Source organism: Delphinus delphis, chromosome 15 (assembly GCF_949987515.2).
Source record: "Delphinus delphis chromosome 15, mDelDel1.2, whole genome shotgun sequence".
Lineage (NCBI taxonomy): Eukaryota > Metazoa > Chordata > Mammalia > Artiodactyla > Delphinidae > Delphinus > Delphinus delphis.
In genome coordinates this window covers 65947661-65966609 of record NC_082697.1, presented here as the reverse complement: position 1 = coordinate 65966609, position 18949 = coordinate 65947661, and the positions used below count along the sequence as shown (strand labels likewise).

At 37.9% G+C, this 18949-nt stretch overlaps 1 protein-coding gene across 2 annotated transcripts in view; it reads right to left on the bottom strand.

Annotated features, from left to right (window-relative positions):
• Nucleotides 1–18949, bottom strand: part of REXO5 (RNA exonuclease 5) — a 105411-nt gene that overhangs the window by 82571 nt on the left and 3891 nt on the right. For both annotated transcript variants that reach the window (XR_009522146.1, XM_060031863.1), the window contains 11 exons: nucleotides 17510–17622; nucleotides 16417–16543; nucleotides 15025–15121; nucleotides 11691–11834; nucleotides 9275–9363; nucleotides 8204–8319; nucleotides 6604–6742; nucleotides 6367–6461; nucleotides 5104–5206; nucleotides 2392–2495; nucleotides 1514–1634 (listed from right to left, as the gene is read on the bottom strand). Coding sequence is in view for 1 of the 2 variants with exons in the window: in XM_060031863.1 (XP_059887846.1) it covers nucleotides 1514–1634; nucleotides 2392–2495; nucleotides 5104–5206; nucleotides 6367–6461; nucleotides 6604–6742; nucleotides 8204–8319; nucleotides 9275–9363; nucleotides 11691–11834; nucleotides 15025–15121; nucleotides 16417–16543; nucleotides 17510–17622 (1248 nt within the window). In the remaining variant the exon portion in view is untranslated. The remainder of the gene's footprint in view (nucleotides 1–1513; nucleotides 1635–2391; nucleotides 2496–5103; nucleotides 5207–6366; nucleotides 6462–6603; nucleotides 6743–8203; nucleotides 8320–9274; nucleotides 9364–11690; nucleotides 11835–15024; nucleotides 15122–16416; nucleotides 16544–17509; nucleotides 17623–18949) is intronic.

The window sequence follows — 18949 nt, the reverse complement described above, 5'->3', positions numbered from 1 at the left end:
AACGAAGAATCCTGTGCAAGGGCTGAAATTAGAGGTACTGGTATAGACACTTGATTTCTTAAATATTTATTTGTGTGTACATACAAATTTGTGTGTGTGTGTGCGCATATCCTACCTACATGCATATATTTCCTAACTGTCTGCTTTGAGGGTCTAGAAGCAAAGACATCCCAGTAAAAATATGCACATCCAGCATCCAGATCTTGGTTTCAAATACCAAGATGAACCTGACTTTCTTATTGTGCCAGTAGGAAGAAAATGCTCAAAAAAAATTATGGGTGCATGTCACAAGAACAGAGGGGCCAGCTTGAAGGGGCTACTGCTTACCAAATCTGAGAAATGTGTAAACCAATACAATTTAGTACAATTATAAATTATAAACCACTGAAATAAACAGGAATCCGTGAGTCCACACGGAATGAATGAATGAATGAACAAATAAGGTAAAGGGAGGACTCTTGCTCATTACTGAGTAACAACTAGTTAATATGGAGGAAATATAGAGAGTTGGAAAACCATCATTGTACAATAAAAACTGGCTCACAGTAAAAACTGGTTCAGATGAGAATCATCAGTTTTTGCTAAATATAAGAGGAGGTGGGGATTTTGATGAAAAGCAGGATATTTGCTGTTCTTAAAGTGTATCCTCACATATTATTCAAAGCAAGGGGAAAAAACAGTAACTCTACAGTGGAGAAACTAGACAACACCTTGTTAAGGTCATCAAAATAAACAGAAGAGAGGGACAGACGGACAACATATGCCTCTTGTTGTGGCATAACCTGAATCTAATCATGAGGAAACCCAAAATGAAATTACCAATGTCATGAGACAAAGAAAGATTGAGGAATGGTTCCAGACTAAAGGAAACTAAAAACTGAAATGTCATATAGACATAGGAAGAGAGAGCGAGAAAGTGTAAAAAGTGCAGGAGCAACCCAGCACACACACAACTAATAAAGCAAATGAGGCAGAGTATTAACAGAAGATGAATCTAGATAGAAGGTATACAGATATTCCACCATTCATGCAAGTTTCCTGTAAGTTTGAAATTATTTCCAAATAAAATGCTTAAAAAAAATTACAGAGCCTCTGAACAAGATGACATAAGTCCATGCTTTGATGCATCCCTTCTGCTATACACATATAGCAATGAGAGGTAAAATATAAAATATATATATATATATAGGAAAACCAAAAAAATATAGTCAGGCTAAAAACCAAGATAAACATCTCCATGAACCAGAAAAAAGAATAGAAATTCAAAGTGGTGTGCAAGGCCAAAGCCACAGGCCTGCTGGAATCCGGAAACAGACACTGGCAGCTGACAGTTCTGCTCCTATGGGGTAATTGAGACTAAAAGTGCTCCACACAAAATTTGAGATAGAAGCCAGACTGGCTAATGGTAGCTAAAGTTGCTGATGAAAAAAAGCTTGATACTTGCATGGGTTGCAAAGGGTTACATTACCCTCTACTCTGAATGCAACCTTCAAAGAGATACTGGGTCACTCACCTCTTTATTTGACAAGCACTTAATAGTTTGACAGTTTTTGGAAGAAGAAATTTCAGTAGCATCTGCCTCCCGAGTCAAGAAAAGCAGCTTCTGGCCCACTGAGTCCAAGCATTCTAAAACACTGTACAGAAGGAGAAGAGATCAGGTAGGAACAACAGTTTTCCCTAACCCAAGAATTACTTCTCTATACTTGCACTGTCTAACCTGGTAGCCATTAGCAACGTGTGGTTATTTAAATTAAAATAAAATAAAATAAAAATTCAGTTCCTTAATTGCACTAGTCACATGTACTATAAGGTCTACATGTATGGACCTTTTTGGACAGCAAAGATATAGAACATTTCCACCATTACAGAAATCATATTGAACATTGTTGTTCTACATTTAGGGAAAGGAAGGATAAACAAAAAATATCCTCAAAACTCTTTACCAAAATTTAGGCTAGATTCTAAGGATCTGAAACGTTTACTATGGTATAGAGACAAACCTCTTCTGAGTCTGTTTTTTGTTTGTCTTTTTCCCAATCTGGGCAATACATCAAGGCTATAGCCGACTCTTCTAATCAAAATACTCACTAGTCTATCATCTCCCCTAATGCCACTTAGTTCAATGTATTTCAATGTCTTACTTTTTTTGTAAAGTGAGTTATTTTAAGACCAATCAATAGATTCAGAAAATTAGAAAAACAGATGCTATTTAGGGCAGTACGTGGTATTTTTCCATCCATGGTTTTTCTAATGGAAGAATGTTACTCATATTATTGGTAAATATTTCTCAATAGACTCAAAAGAGGAAAAAAATATTCCAGGTTTTGTTATTAAATAAGAAACCAGATACTCCATTTGTCTTTGCGACCATTTAGAACTGAAAAATATTACCTTGTGTTTAGCTGCTGCACTACTTCTGCTGTATTTCTCGGCTCTAGGCCTGCTGCTTCTAGTTCTTGGTGACTAGCTAGTGCCTCCAGATTTAGTTCTGCAATCTGAAGGAAAATAAAGTGGTAAAATCATTTAATATCTTGCAAAGTATTTGAGGCTAAAAAAAAAAGAAACCAAACAAACAAAAAAACACCCAACCCCCCCCAAAATCCAAGAAAAACCCACTCAAGTGGTGTGCTCTGTTTCTGTAGACAGTGACTTTGCTGTTGCCACAGTCCCAGGCTGGGTTCAATAGTTACCAGATGGTTTCTGGCTGCTTAGCCAAGAATGGCAATCTGTTACCAGCTGCTGATGTTGTGACATGAATATGGGAAAGGGCCAAGTAGGGCTAAGTGAAAAGCAATGGCAATTTTGGCTCATGATTCATTCCAAAGTCACTTAAAACTTACTTCTCTGCAAACATGCAACTTTTGGAAATTATAAAAGAATGGCTTTCATGGCAATATGAAAAAAAGACTTTATTGGACTAACACAAAATCATGAAAAGTATTCTAGTTTATTCTCTTTCCATAAAGTGGGAGCCCATTTGGGAGTTCTGATGTGTAGAGATACAGATATTTTTTTTTACTTAGAATCATTTTAGATTTGCAGAAAAACTACAAAGACAGTACAGAGTTCCCACATATATCCAACTGCCATTTTCAACTATTATTACTATCTTAATTAGTATGGTGTATTTGACACAATTAATGAACCACTATTGATATGTTATTTTTTTTCTTTTTAAAATTTTTTATTGGAGTATAGTTGATTTACAATGTTGTGTTAGTTTCTGCTGTATAGCAAAGCAAATCAGTTATACATATACATATATCCACTCTGTTTTAGATTCTTTTCTGGTATCTTATTATTAACTAAAGTCCATCCTTAATTCAGATTTCCTGAGATTTTACTCAAGTGAGATGCAATTTTTACTGGAAATCAAGTGGCAGCATAACAAAATGCGACTGTTCTCAAAGTGTGGCTTGAGAACTCCTAGGGGTTCCAGAGACCCTTTCAGGGGGAAGTTTGCAAGGTCCTGTCTTCTCCAACTATACAACACAACAGATTGGACGTAAAAGCAGATATGAGAGAGTCACTAGTCTCCTTAACAGGAGCTTAGTAGCTAGACATTAAAGAGATTTGCAAAATATGTAAAACAATGACACTCTTCCCATTAATTTTTTTGAAAATGCTTTTTTCCATAAAAGTACATTTTTTATGTTAACATGTAATGATTTTTAAAAATATTTTCAACAAATTAGTAAATATAATTTTTCTCATATGTAATTTCTAATATGGTAAATATTGATAGATATGACCCACAAAAACAAAAGCTCTTTGAGGATAAATGGGTCCTGAGACCAAGTTTTTAGAACCTCAGTGCAGTGGTTTAGAGCAGGGGTTGGCATATTACAGTCATTGGATCAAGTCCAGCCCAATGTCAGTTTTTTGTAAATAAAGTTTTACTGACACACAGCTGTGTCCTTTTACTGACATACTGTTATAGCTGCTTTTGCACTACCAACAGCAAGTTGAGTAGCTGTGATAGAGACAGTATGGTCTGTAGAGCCTAAAATATTTACTGTTTGGCCTTTACAGAAAAGGTTTGCTAATTCCTCATGTAAAGCAAAGACAGGCTTTAGAATCTGACAGACCCTGGTTTGAATCCTGGTTCTGCCTCTAATTGTAGGACCCTCAATAAGTTATTAACCTTTCAAAACCTCTGAATGATCATATATATAATAATATCAATAGTTAACTTACAGAGTTGTTATAAGGATAAGATAATGTATATAAAGCATTTTAGAATAGTACACTTCGTAAGATCTCAGTGAATGTTGGCCATTACTCACAAGCCGCATAAGATATTTTACAATGTCTTTCTATCACCATGACACAAAATACTATTCTGGCTTTTTATTATTCTATATGGACTACCATTTATTTCATAATGGGGTCATGCTAGAAAATATCACACAATGGGACAATCTAATAGGTTAGAATGTGTTTTATAACACAGTCTGTCAGAAACTACATCCTCTTCAATGCCTCCTTTATGTGCTGTTTTAATCCAGGCCCACTGAACTGCTTTTGAAACAATGATATGCTACTCACACCCCAAGAGAGCAAAAATCTATCTAGATTTTTATAATTATCACAATTATTAGCATCAGCTACAATGAATTAAAAGTGGCATGCGGGATCTTTAGTTCCTCAACCAGGGATCAAACCCGTGCGCCCTGCAGTGGAAGTACAGAGTCTTCACCACTGGACCACCAGGGAAGTCCCTCAGCTACAATGATTAACACCACATTATGGTGCTTAATATATTCATGGCACTGTGCTAAGAGCTTTATACTACATAATATCTCATTTACCCTCACCAATATCCCAGAGAAGTGTGCTACCATGTTACAGATCTGGAAACTAAAGTTGATCAGAGAAATTGCCCTAGATAGCATACAGCCAGACCTATTTAAAAACAAGGAAGTCCAACTTCAGAGACTACATATTTAACCACTACATGATGCTAGTGATACAGGTCTTAATTTCAAATACATGTTCACCTTGAATTACACTGCCATTTTTGTAAAGAAAGGTAACAGCAGGATATGGTGGTCTGTGACTCTGTTCTAGTCTCATAATTTTAAGGAAAGCAAAGGTACTAACCTTCTTTGGGCCATATTTGAGGAAATACCGAGCCAATTCAAGGGCTGTTCTAGCATCTTCTGTGGCATCATGACCAAACCTATCTGGACACTGTATATCCTTCCTGGAAAGTCAAGGTAAAATTGACATAACTGGGAGCATTTTTAATGATAGAGTCTTTCATACCAAATATTCTGGCTACATGTAGAATTTCAGCATTCTAGTAATTAGATTTGAGTCACAATCAAGATTCCTTTATTACTTAGTGCCAGGACCTGAAAGGTACTGAGGGTACAGAATGATCAGGAATGGCTTTGTTTACAGCGAGCATATCATCAAAGGCTACTCAATAAAAAGTCTCTGGTCCACTCCCCAACCAACCCCTTGTCTCACTTTTTAGACGTAGCTGTTGTTTTTTTTTTTTTTTTTTTTGCGGTACGCGGGCCTCTCACTGTTGTGGCCTCTCCCGTTGCGGAGCACAGGCTCCGGACGCGCAGGCTCAGCGGCCATGGCTCACGGGCCCAGCCGCTCCGCGGCACGTGGGATCTTCCCGGACCGGGGCACGAGCCCGTGTCCCCTGCATCGGCAGGTGGACTCTCAACCACTGCGCCACCAGGGAAGCCCGTAGCTGTTGTTTTAAAGTTACCTTCCAGAAATTTTCTATTATATACAAGTGTCTATTATATATTTAAAAATCCTTTGTTCTTTAAAATCTTAAAAAATACATATGTTTATGTCTATAGATATATCTAAATCTAATCTACATCAATCAATATCTCAGTATCTACGCATCTTGTTCTGCATCTCCATTTTGTTCTCAGTAGCATCTTAGAGGTCCCCTTATCAGCACATAAAGATCTAACAAAGTATTAGTCACGCAGATAACCATAATTTATTTAACTAGTCCTGTAGAATATCTGAATTCTTTTGGGCTATTTTAAATCATACTATAATGAATATCTTTGTACAATATGTGTTTGTACATGATACATTCAATATAGGAACGCTGTTTTGAAATTTTGGGTAACTTTTCTGCCTCTTCTCTGTCTAGTTCTATCCATCAACCTCCAGCTATGAATGCAACTCCTTTTTGTATTCCCACAGTTTTTTCATTTCTGAGTCATAATTCTCTCTGAAGTTAGGATCTCAGAATTCATAATAATATTTATAAACTAAGAAGGAAAGGAGAGAGGCTGAACGTTGCAATATGCATTAAATAAGATACAATATTCTAACTTATGTCCAGTCTATCAGGACAATATTATAATATGCAAACAAACCTACCCCAAAATAACTTTGGCTAAGAACTTGAGCTTAAATCTTCTGCCCTGCTCTCTGACATAAAGCAATGATGTATCAATAACATATGGATGTATCATCTGAGAAGGAAAGAGAATAGAATGAGTAGCATCCTATGCTGAAGGAAAAAACAGGTGGGTTGGGGGACAGAAGGCTTTAGATCTGAGATTAATGAAACAGGCACATATGCTAGATAAACTAAGTCCTAAATCAGATACTCACTTTCAGTGCTCTGAGATCTAAGTCTAAGGAGTGGCCCACTAACACAGCGTTGGGAGGAAGCAGTGCTTTTAACTGTCTCTGTACATCTTTGAGTTTGGTTGTCACTGGGTTAAGAATCTTCTTTGTGATTCCTGAGAAACTTTCAATAAAAAAAGAGAAATGGACAGACCAGGATATTAATAAGCTTTCCTCCCCCGAAAGTCATTTCAAAAAGAATATTTTAAAAAATAAAAAATTAATAAATGCTCAGTGTAACAAGGTTGAAAATCAAATAACAAAGAAGAAATTAAAAACTGCCAGGCTTCCCTGGTGGCACAGTGGTTGAGAGTCCGCCTGCCGATGCAGGGGACGGGTTCATGCCCCGGTCCGGGAAGATCCCACATGCCGTGGAGCGGCTGGGCCCGTGAGCCATGGCCGTTGAGCCTGCGCGTCCGTAGCCTGTGCTCCGCAACGGGAGAGGCCACAACAGTGAGAGGCCCACATACCGCAAAAAAAATAAATAAAAATAAAAATAAATAACCTGCCCATAATCCCACCACCCAGAGATCATTTTTTACACTTTAGTAAATATTGTATCATATTTTTTGATACATATGTATTCATGTATATGTTTCATTTTTATAATCATGGGTATTCCCTGGCAGTCCAGTGGTTAGGACTCCATGCTTTCACTGCCATGGGCCTGGGTTCAATCCCTGGTCAGGAAACTAAGATCCCGCAAACCACATGGTATGGCCCAAAAAAAAGGAATCATAATGCCTATACTACTTTATAGTATGATCATAACATGTGCTATATATCATGAACAAGTTTTCACATCAATAAATCTATTTCAGCACATCCTTTTAAATGGTTAGTACTCCATTAGATGAATATAACATTCTAACCAACCCCCTACTTTCATTCATATTCCCATGTTTCTGCAACAGTATGACAAATACCCTTATACATACATCTTTGTCACATACGACTGTTCCTTAAAAATACTGTCTAATTGTCATGTCGGCCAACAGGAGTCTTTATCACCAACATGGCCTCTCTGTGCCTAAGTAAGCATGAATTGATAGGTGCAACTACAATGGGCAGCAACGGTAATGTTTCACTGGCTTTTCTTTGCCTAATTACTGTAGTGTGTACATTCTGAAATGACTTGCTAATCTTCGGAAAGACAGAGAAAATTTTTTGAGCTTCCAATTTCTGTTGTGGAAACACTTAGTTTTGTTTTGGTTTCTGAGGTCAAGGCAGATTAAGCTCTAAAATCATCTGACTGCCAGAAGATGATTTACAGATTTTTCAGATGGTGTCTCATCAGACAGCAAAGCTGTTTGGCAGTTACTAGGTAACGATTAGAACTGTCAGATTCTATGACAAGGAAGATAATATTCTGGTGACCTAGGTCACAGGAAGATTAGAGAGCAAGAAAGGTAAGAGCATTATACACCAATATTGTGTAATTTCAGTATTAAAATTTCTAGTTGTGGCACCCCAGCCTTTTCTTTGATAATAAATAAGTAGATAATACCTAACTAAACAGAAGCTAAAGGCTATTCCTGTTAAGTCTCATTCCACTCTAGCGAGCTGGAGGCAGGGTGAAAAATACCTGGTGAGGTAGTCCACAATCTTGTTGTCAGGTTTAACAAGTTCATCCATAACACAGCAGCCTCCTTCAGCAACCAGTGAGATGCGTGTTAGTTCTCGCCCCTTGGATGTCAGGCACTGAAAGACCAGGATGTAGATAGGCTGCTAACCCGTGGAAACTCTTGCTTCCTCTCATTATTCAAGACTACATCAACTGCCACCTACTCTAATCTACTCTGCGACAATGGCACAGCCTTTTGCTGACTAGAGAATCCAATATGAATGAAATTAAAGCTAAGCAGGCTGCTGAACATTACACTTAAAGTAACCAACACAGTACAATTTCTCTGGGAAGGATGTGCCCGAGAGGGACAGAAATAATAACATCAATTATAATTGTACTATTTACTGTGTACTACAACCCAGTATTATGCTAAGTACCAAAAAAATAATTTTTTATTAGCACACTCTATTATCTAACACAATACTAAGCATTTTATATACCACCTCATAATAACCCCATGAAGTAGCCCCTAATATTATCCCTGCTTCACAGAGGGAGAATTAGGGAATTTGTCCAAGGTGACAGGCAAGGCCAGGATACACAACCTGATACGACAGACTCCAAATCCTTAGCTCTTAGCCACTCTGTTCAGTGTCGAGAAACTGTTACTTGAGTACTAAGTGAGAGGGGATACACTGCCTCTGAAAGGAGACTTACTAATTAGACAAAGTAAAACACAAGGGGAGCTTAAGCAGGAAAATCCTACTTCTGATCTTAAACACGTAAAACTAAGCCAAACCAATGGTAATTCAGGCAAAGTCTTCAAGGCAATAACAACAAAACACTTGTTCAAAAGACAGAAGCAATCAACTTCTAGTAATATTCAAAAATTAGATTAAATATATCAACTAGTTAGAAAACTTATGTGATATTTATTTCTCATCCTGGAGTAAAGATCCAATTTTTCTAAAATGTAATTAAATGGGTCTACTTTCAGTTATTTAAACTGAATACTAGAACTGAACGCACTCAAGAAAACTAGACCCTAGCTTGCAACACTCCAGCTGAAAAATCAAAAGTAGTACTTACCATTTCACAGTCAAGCCCAAAGAGAGGACTATTGTTGGTTATAGAACCACAACATTTTATAGGCACAAAGTTTTCACAGTCAGGAAAACCTAGGAGGAAAAGGAATAAAATATTTGCCTTTAGAACTAGAAATGGTAAAAATTACTCCTGTATTTATCCAGGGGAAACTGAGATACCACATTTGTGGGGACCTTCTCTATGTTAGACACTTGAAATATAAAATTAAATAAGACAATTTCTGTCCTTAATTTTTTCTCCATCTACTCATTTTTACATTTTGGGAGAATAATGTAGGCTGCTGTTAGTGGAGATACTAGGGCCTAGACTTCCTTGCAGTTACCAAGTAACAATTTTTTCCTCCTTATTAGAAATTATAATTAAATTGTGGCTAAATCCAAAGTCACTGGACCTTTCCCATATAGGCACTAAGGAAGGATGAATAAAGTATGCAAATGACTGCATGTGGCATCTTTCTTTCCTAAATAAAACAAGAAAAAGTAGGAATGAGATTCCACCATAGCAGAGATCTAAAAGGATTTCATGGTAGGCAGAATGTTTAACATTCACCATATGCACTCTTGTACTCAACTCTACCCTTAAAATTTCTCCAAGATCTCTCTTTAGAAACGTGCCTCATTTTCTGGAATCATAGCCTGAAAATTCCCTACAGAGGCTCAGATATAGGCTTAAGGTATCCCTTCCATTGTGTACCCTAAGTCAGTAACCAGGCACATTCAGTTCAGAGGCCCAAAAGTGTCTGAATCATTGAAGATTCCTACCTTCAGACAGAGGCTGAAACAGTAAAGGTAATACCTAGATCTTATTTGACAAGAAACTAAGGGGAGTATGAAAAGCTTTGACCAGTTTCTATGTCACAGTACCCTGAAATTTCCAACTGATTACAATTAAAAGAACCAAAATACAGTCTAGACCAGAAAGGAGTACCCCCAAATCCTGGAGACATTATACTTGCTGCCCTCCTTATCTATATTATTAGTACCAATAATAACAAAGAATAACTTTTTAAAGCACTATGTGCCCCATGCTAAGCTCGTTTTGTACATTAACTCAATTAATCCTCATGGCAATACTATGATATATGAACTATTAACTCCCCAAAGACAGCCCAATTAAGAAACAGACAAAGGATCTGAAAAAATATACAAATGGCCAATAAGCATATAAAAAGATGCTCAATATCATCAGCCATCAGAGAAATGCAAACGAAAATCACAATGAGATACTACTTCACACACACTAGGATGGGTATAATCAAAAAGGCAGAGCATAGCAAGTGTTGGTAAGGATGTACAGAAATTGGAACCCTTATACATTGCTGGGGGGAATGTAAAATGGTGCACCTGCTTTGTAAAACAGTCTGATAGTTCCTTAAAGGTTAAACATAGAGTTACTATAGGATCTAGCAGTTCTACTCCTAGGTATATACTCAAGAAAAATGAAAACATATGTCCACACAAAAACTTGTATCTGAATATTCAAAGTAGCATTATTCATAACATCCCCGAGGTGGAAACAACCCAAATGTCATCAACTGATGGCTGGATAAATAAAATGTATAACCATACATGGAATATCATTAGAATGAAAATAAATGAAGTAATGATACATGCTACAACACGGATGACCCTTGAAAATTTGATGCTAAGTGAAAGAAGCCAGTTACAAAAGACCACATATTGTATGATTCCATTTATATTCACAATAGGTAAATCTATTAACAGAAAGTAATTAGTAGTTGCCTAGGGCTAAAGGGCACTGGGGGAAAACAATAGTACAGGGTTTCTTTTGGGGTGATGAACATGTTCTAAATTGATTGTAGTGATGGTTGAAAAACTCTGTAAACATGCTAGAAACTACTGAAATTGTATACTTTAAATGGATGAACTGAATGGTAGGTTAATCATAACTCAATAGGGCTTTTTTTTTTTTTTAAGGAATTTTAACATGACTGCTGTGATTAAGAGGTAATAAATCAAAGGATTTTTATTAAATTCTTGCTACATAACAGACCAAGGCTCTGAGCCTAGACTTGTCCTATTTATTAAAGAAAATGGGGGTGGGATGGGTGGGAGGAGGATTAGAAGTACCAGAGAAGTGTTAAAGTTTTAAAGACATATTGACTTCTTTTCAATATACTAAGGAATGAAAGAAAAATGAAAAAGGAATAATTTTCCCACAATATTTAAGGTCATGTTCATGTACTACCTAAAATCAATAATGGTACACATCCTACACTTTAGGAAACATTGCCCTGAAAGTATTTCCTCTTTAGTAGAAGATGGAATAAATCACTTGGAAAGCAGCCCATAAAAATGAACTTTCAACAGGAATATTTTTAAATAAACTGATAGATATTCTTCCATTGTTACCAACATCAGGTTAAATCTAAACCAACCTTGTAACGGAAAGTGATATGTTTTCATTTCCTCCTTTGTGAGAAGGCATCTGGTCAAGCTTACTTTCTTAGAGCCATACTTTTTAACGATGGGGTCATTCTGCAGGTTGATGCTGACTTCTGAGCTGGAAGAAGGTAAAGACCCTGAAACAAGGACAATCATACATATGTTAGAATCTGTGTTTAACAGCCCTCAGAGGACATGTCCTTTTAATGTTGTATAGGGTAAGCATGATGAAGATCAAAAGATTTTTAAGACCCAGCCCCAACTTTAAAGGAGCTTGCACTCTCATACACTTATAAAGAACACAAAGAGAAAATAAGTCTCAAATGGGTTATAATAATAAAAGCTATAAAAGGGAAAGGGAGAATATACTGGCTGAGATGGTTAGAGATGGTTCAAGAGAAGAAAAGATTAGCTGAGTCTTAAAGAAAAGGCAGAATTCAGATATTTGGTGTATGAGACCAGTCCGTTACAGTGTCTGCCACTCCTAATAGCCCATTCTAGCTAAATCTACTGCACCCCTAACCACCTGGCTCAAGCACCAGCAGGGGTGCTGGTTCTTTAAGTAGGGCTCGTTACTGATTGGATTAAGAGTGGGGACTTGGCTAAAGAGGGAGCTATCTATAAACTGACCAGTGACTTGATATTCCTTGTCAAGACATGCTCAAAAGGGACAAGGGTAATTAGCTAAGCTGATCAGATTGCTTGCTTCCAGAACTGAACTAGGAAATAAGGAGAACACACCGGTTAGAACAGAAAACAAAGAAGCTAAGATACCATGAAAGGGATGGAGAACAGCTCTTCACCAGAGGCATTTAGATTCTTGATGACTTTCTAGTCCACATGTCCTTCAAATAATACCCTCTCACTTAAGGTGGCCTCAGTGAGTGCCTGGTCCTTGCAAACAAGAATGCCAAAGAGTCAGAAGTAAGGAAAGAGGGCATCCCAGGTAAGATAGAAATGTACAAAGCAAACTTGGTATGGTAGTGACTAGACCAGTCGGGGAGAAAAAAAGGTCTTTGTAGAAGAGCAGTATAAGAAACAAGGTTGAAAGAGGAGGATAAAAGTGAATTGTAGACCACTGCGAATGCCAGGCTCAAGAGTTTGAATTTTAGTCCATCATTTCATATATAAGGTGGAGCAACAGAAAGTTCCTGAGAAGGGAAGTGGCATAACCAAACAGTACTTTAAGAAAGATCAACCTCAAAGATATGTGGAAAATGAAGTAGAGAGAGAAATGAGAAATGGCAAAAAAAAAAAAGAGTCTGGATTAAGATGATGGAGGGAGGAAAAAGGTTATAAGAAAGAAACATTACACAAGAAAAACTGGTAGAGGGACTTCCCTGTTGGCTCCCAATGCAGGGGGCGCAGGTTAAGACTGCACTCCCAATGTAGGGGGCCTGGGTTCAATCCCTGGTCAGGGAACTAGATCCCACATGCATGCCTCAACTAAGAGTTCTCATGCCACAACTAAGGAGCTCCCAAGCCACAACTAAAGGAGCCTACCTGCCACAACTAAGGAGCCCACAAACCGCAACTAAGACCCAGCGCAAACAAATAAATATTTTTTTTAAAAAAAGGAAAAACTGGTAGAGCATAGTGACAGAGTAATTCAGTTCAGTCAACAAAATATTTACTGAGTACTTATTATATGCCTGGTATTGCTCTAGCCAGTAGATTCCCCAATGAACAAAATCAACAAAATTCTCTTAAATTCTAGGTGATCTTAAATTCTAGTTGGGAAAATGGACAATAAACAAACAAATACATAATATAGCAGGTGAGGATAAGGACTATGGAGAAAAGTAAAGGAGAAAAAGGAGGAAAGGGAGTGCTGGGGCAGGAAAAGGGTTAATGTCATATATTTTATAACCAGGGAAGGTCTCTCTGATAAAGTAACATTTGAATAGGTTCTTAATAGCAAAGGGAATGAGCCATGAAGATTGGGTATGGGGAGCCAAAAGAAAAGTAATTCTAAAATTCAATACTGGTGGCTTAGAGAAAAACAGTACCAACAGAAAAGGGGATTTGAAGTTGGGAGTCTGTTATTTAGGGATGAGAAAAATGCTTTTATATATGCTATGATTGAGGGTACAGTGGAGTATCCAGGTAGCAACATCCAGCAGGCAGTTGAAAATGCAGGCCTGGAGTTTGGGATATCAAACCTAAAGACAGAGGAGTTATCCACAGAAGAGTGATGGATAAACTGGGGAAGAGCAGGTGAATATTTCAAAAGAGAACTGAAGAAAGATCAAAGTATATGGACTATATCTTGGGGACTGCGATATTTATTTAGGTTGGGAAAATGAAGCAAAATCCTTAGGAGGACAGAGAAGTAGCTATAACCCTCTAGCTCCTCAATGCTTACAGGATAAAATCCAAAGTCCTTAGCATAGCATTTACAGCCTGCAAGACAAAGCTTTAACCTACCCCTAAGCCTCATCTCTCACCACTACCCGCCCTCTTATTCCATCTCCACCCCCTAATCATCCTCAACAATCTATATTCTTCAGTCACATCAATTTCTTTTTTCTGATTACATCCTTTCTTTTACAGCTCAATGTCTTTACCTGAGTTTTGAATCTCATAATGACTACTCTGTAATTCACTCAAAGATGTTTAAAATACAGTGGATGTCAAATTAAACAAAGCTGCAGGTCCGATATAGACATCTATTAGAAGGAAAGGGGAACAATGGAAAGGCAGGAAGTTAGAAGCTTTTGAGACAGAAGATAACAGGAAACACAGTCATGGAGGATATGGAAAGGAATCACTAGTTATTCCTCACCACTTTTTCATGTCCCCTCAGTGCAACTATTCAATAATTTAATTATTTCTGAACAAACATACAAAAAGCATTATTGAACAATACTTACCTTACTATGTGCAATGAACTGTTAAGGTCTATTCCATCACTCACCTCCTCTCCCCCCAAAAGAGAAGGTCAGCTATAACTTGCTAACAGGACACAACCCAGTTTGAAAAACACTGCTATCATGGATATTTATACTTTAGCTGGCCAGCATCCTAATCTGCCACTGTGAGTAGTATTAGTGAGTATCCCCTACATTAGTCAAAGGCAAGATCTTCCTTCCTATGTGTACACTTGTGGGTACAAAGACCCAGTGACAGTTTGAGTCCAGTGTCAGTGATATCCAGGGAGCAGACTTAGCTATCTAACCTAACCAAATGACTTCTGAGGCATGAACCCTGGTTATGTTTCCTGCTATCTAATCCGCCTTGGTACTTACCCATTTTTTCCTTAAAACACACACACACACACACACACACACAAAATTGCTTTTCTGCTTAAGTTACTTATAGTCATACCTTCCATTCCTTTAGGCAGATCCCCAATTATTTGTTTCTTTTGCAGCCCAATGATATCAGCTAGGAAATCAGATGATGGGGGAGGCAAGCAGAACTTCTGAAAATACATAATAGGTTTTTACAAAAATGCTTGAAAACAGTTAAAATACTGTCACCTAGACTTTTATTGTCAGCTCAGTGCTATGAAAGATCTGGACCTTAATTAAAATGAGGACTGTTTCCTTAAGTTGTAAAAGTGACTAAATAAGTGAAGCCATATTTATCCTACCACAGTTTTCTTTGCTTCTCTAATTACACACTATACAAAAGAAACAAACATTACAAAAATGTATAACTTAGAAAAGCAAAGTTCCTTATATTTTTCAAAGCACTTTCATATCTATTACTTTAGTGGATAACATGCCAGGTAGATGACACAGAAAAGCAAAGAGATTGAGAGTTCAAGTCTCAGGCTCACCTGGGCTTCAATTCCAGCTGTAAATTCCACTTACTAGCTGTAACTTGGGTGCGTTACTCAGTTTCCTTATGTATAAAATGGGAATAAAAAAGTATCTCTTGGGGCTTCCCTGGTGCAGTGGTTGAGAGTCCGCCTGCCGATGCAGGGCACACGGGTTCGTGTCCCGGTCCGGGAAGATCCCACATGCCGCGGAGCGGCTGGGCCCATGAGCCATGGCCACTGAGCCTGCGCGTCCAGAGCCTGTGCTCCGCAACGGGAGAGGCCACAACAGTGAGAGGCCCGCGTACCGCAAAAAAAAAAAAAAAAAAAAAAAAGTATCTCTTATAGGACTATTGTAAGAATTAAAGATGATGCATACAGTATGATTAATATAGGGCCTAGCACATAGGTAGTGTTCAATAAATGAAAGCAAAAAAAGAAAATGGAGACCCAAGGGGGTTAGGTTAGGGCTCACCAATTCAAATGCTCTCAGGGGTAAATGGATGAAACAGTCTGATAAAGAATGGAAGAGGCTATGGTAAAATGGAGAGCACATGCCTTTCTAAAGACAGCTGCTATTCAGCTCCAGATACTGTTTCAAGGGAAACTAATCTTGTGATGTTGTCAAGAGAAGCCAAAATATATAGGTTTTATGTAAATTTTACAATTTTTGAAAACACCAAAGCCCAAATAAAATGTGACAATATCAACTACAATCTGGGAACTAGACTGCAATCTGGGATTAAGGGTTTTGCCTAGATTACCAAAGAAAAAAATGAGAGAGAAATCTAATTTCAACAATCTAATCTCAGGTATCAAGCGTAATCTTTTTAGCTTTCTAAAACTTCTATTGCTTGTTCAATCAGGTTGCCAAGGAGCACAATTTGAGACATGTGCACTAATCTCTGAGTGTGAGGACCTGACTCAGGTCCGAATACAAAGTTTTCTTAACTTACGTGTCTGAATGCCTTTCGGAGAAGCCCAAACTCCAAATAGAACCTGTAAAAGTGTAGCTGACTCATTCCCTGCAGTATAACAACCACCACGTTGTTCAGGTGGTTTTGGTGAAAAAGTTGGCACCAGCTGTTGAAAAACAGAACCAACAAAGCTAAGACTGATACCGTCAAGTCAGTTACAGACATACAGAAGGGAAGTATGAAAAAAGCACCGAGCAACAGATATTGGAGTTTATCATCACTCACTGACTGCCTGGAAACGGAGAACAGCTATTACTGCACAGAATTCAAATAAAGATCTCCTGAGATTATTATTTATTCCATTCAAATCAAGTATAATACCAAGTGAAACAAAATGCATTCAAATCCAAAATCCTATTAAGATTTGCTTTAAATTGGAACTAATTAAGCTCAGTTTACAAAGGCATATCTTCAAGATCCAAATCTGCTCTACAGTCCTTCCTAAGCCAGTAACGTGACCAGCTTCCAGAAAGCCAGTTCAGATAAAGTGACAGAGCAATGATAGTATCTGTTAAGGCAGAAGCGGGCTTTTGAGGTTTGTAGCCACTCCACCCCCAGATGGAAGTGTACATATGAAAATCTCTCTACTGTGTATTGGTACATACAGAAATGCAATTTTCATTAGACATTTAATAATGGCATTGAGGATATCAGAACAGTAAAATTCTCTTTGCCCTTGATTTGTAAAAGAAGAAAAAAGACTGGGATTCTTAATACATGATTATGTTATTTCAATCAGGTCTCCACTGGAGGTTATAAACAAAATACCTATAGCAGCCAGACAGATACTGTAAATAAGGGAAGCAGGCCAGGTGGGACACTGAAGTGTACCTCTATAATAGGAGGCCACTATTCAGCTTCAACAAATTGTTGCCATAGGGACAGCTGCCAGAGTTTTTCGAAGTAAAAAATATGGATATAAAGGGATTCCCAATTTAAATTGTTGGCAACTTTGTAAAAAAAAAATTTAGGACGTTCCGTGTGGCAAATAAAAAACGTCAGGTAGACATGGTCCTCTAGATACCAATATGAAACCTCAGGTCTATACCCACCATTTATGTTCTTCTCATACCTAGGTTTAGGAACACTGGATTTGCCCAGAACTGCATACTTCAGCAATTCACATAGCTGGCCATGAGTTATTTCACGGGTATCAGAAAGTAAAATGGTAGATAAGCAGGCTTTCTGCAAAGATAAATCAGAGTATAACAAATTATGATTATAAAGAACATCAAAAAAACACGGCAAATTTTTAAATATTCTAGTTTCTATTATTTTAGCATACTCTAAACATAAGGAGGTTCTTACTAATTAGAAATGAAGGTCTAAAACAACAACCTGTGATATGACATTATTAATAGGATATTTAATAAACACCGATACAGAACCTTAATTATAGACACTTGGTTATGTGCTAGGGATAGCAGGATGAATAAAACATGACTCATGCTCTCAAGAAGTCCATTCTACTAGGGGGAAAAATGCAGAAACAGGTAATTCCAATATAATGTGGGTGCTACTATAAAGGTAAGGGAGCAAAAGAGGCTAACTAACTGCCTTGGGGATTGGAGAGTTTTGGAGATAGCATCACTGAGATGAAAATAATGGAGTTGAACCTTGAAAATAATGAGTCAGCCAGGTAGGAGGAAACACTGTGTCTAAACACTTAGTTTGGTTTGGCTGGAGTCAAGACTGCATGTTGCAGAGCAATAGAGATATGAGAGAAGAGAGAAGTGGGAGCCAGTTCATAGATGATCAATGTGGTCTAACCTAAGGAGTCAGACTTTAAGCCTCTCCTTAAAATAGCTTTGTACTTAGATATAGTTACTAAAGTAATTCATGCTTGTTAAGTCAGATAATAGAGAAGGGTAAAACAGATAAAACACAACAAATAAGTGAAAATAAGTCACCTGTATTTGTACAATTCAAGTAATACCACTTTCATTTTGGTCTGGGAGGCAGCAGAGTAATAGTGGTTAGGAGTTCAAGCCCTGGAGTCACGCTACCTGAGTTCAAATACCAAGCTCTACCATTTTTTTTTTAATTATTTGGCTGCGTTGGGTCTTAGTTGCAACATGCAGGATCTTCGTTGCAGCATGTGGGATCTTTCATTTTGGCGCACGGGCTCAGTAGTTGCGGCACACAGGCTCTCTAGTGGCGGGCAGGCTCTAGAGTGCGCAGGCTCAGTAGCTGCAGTGCGTGGGCTTAGTTGACCTGCAGCATGTGGGATCTTAGTTCCTGGACCAGGTATCAAACCCACGTCCCTGCACTTGAAGGCGGATTCTTAACCACTGGACCACCAGGGAAGTCCCCCAAAGCTCTACCATCTTAAGTGCCTTAAGGTGTTAAGAGCTTAGGGGCAAGTGCCTTGATCTCTCTAAGACTAAGGTCTTTTCATTTATAGAATAACTACAATTCTACCTCATGAGATTACTGGGAAGAGCAATGAGGTACATTGTAAGTGCAATGTACTGAGGCCAGTGTCTGACATACCCTAAGATAAGTACTTAAA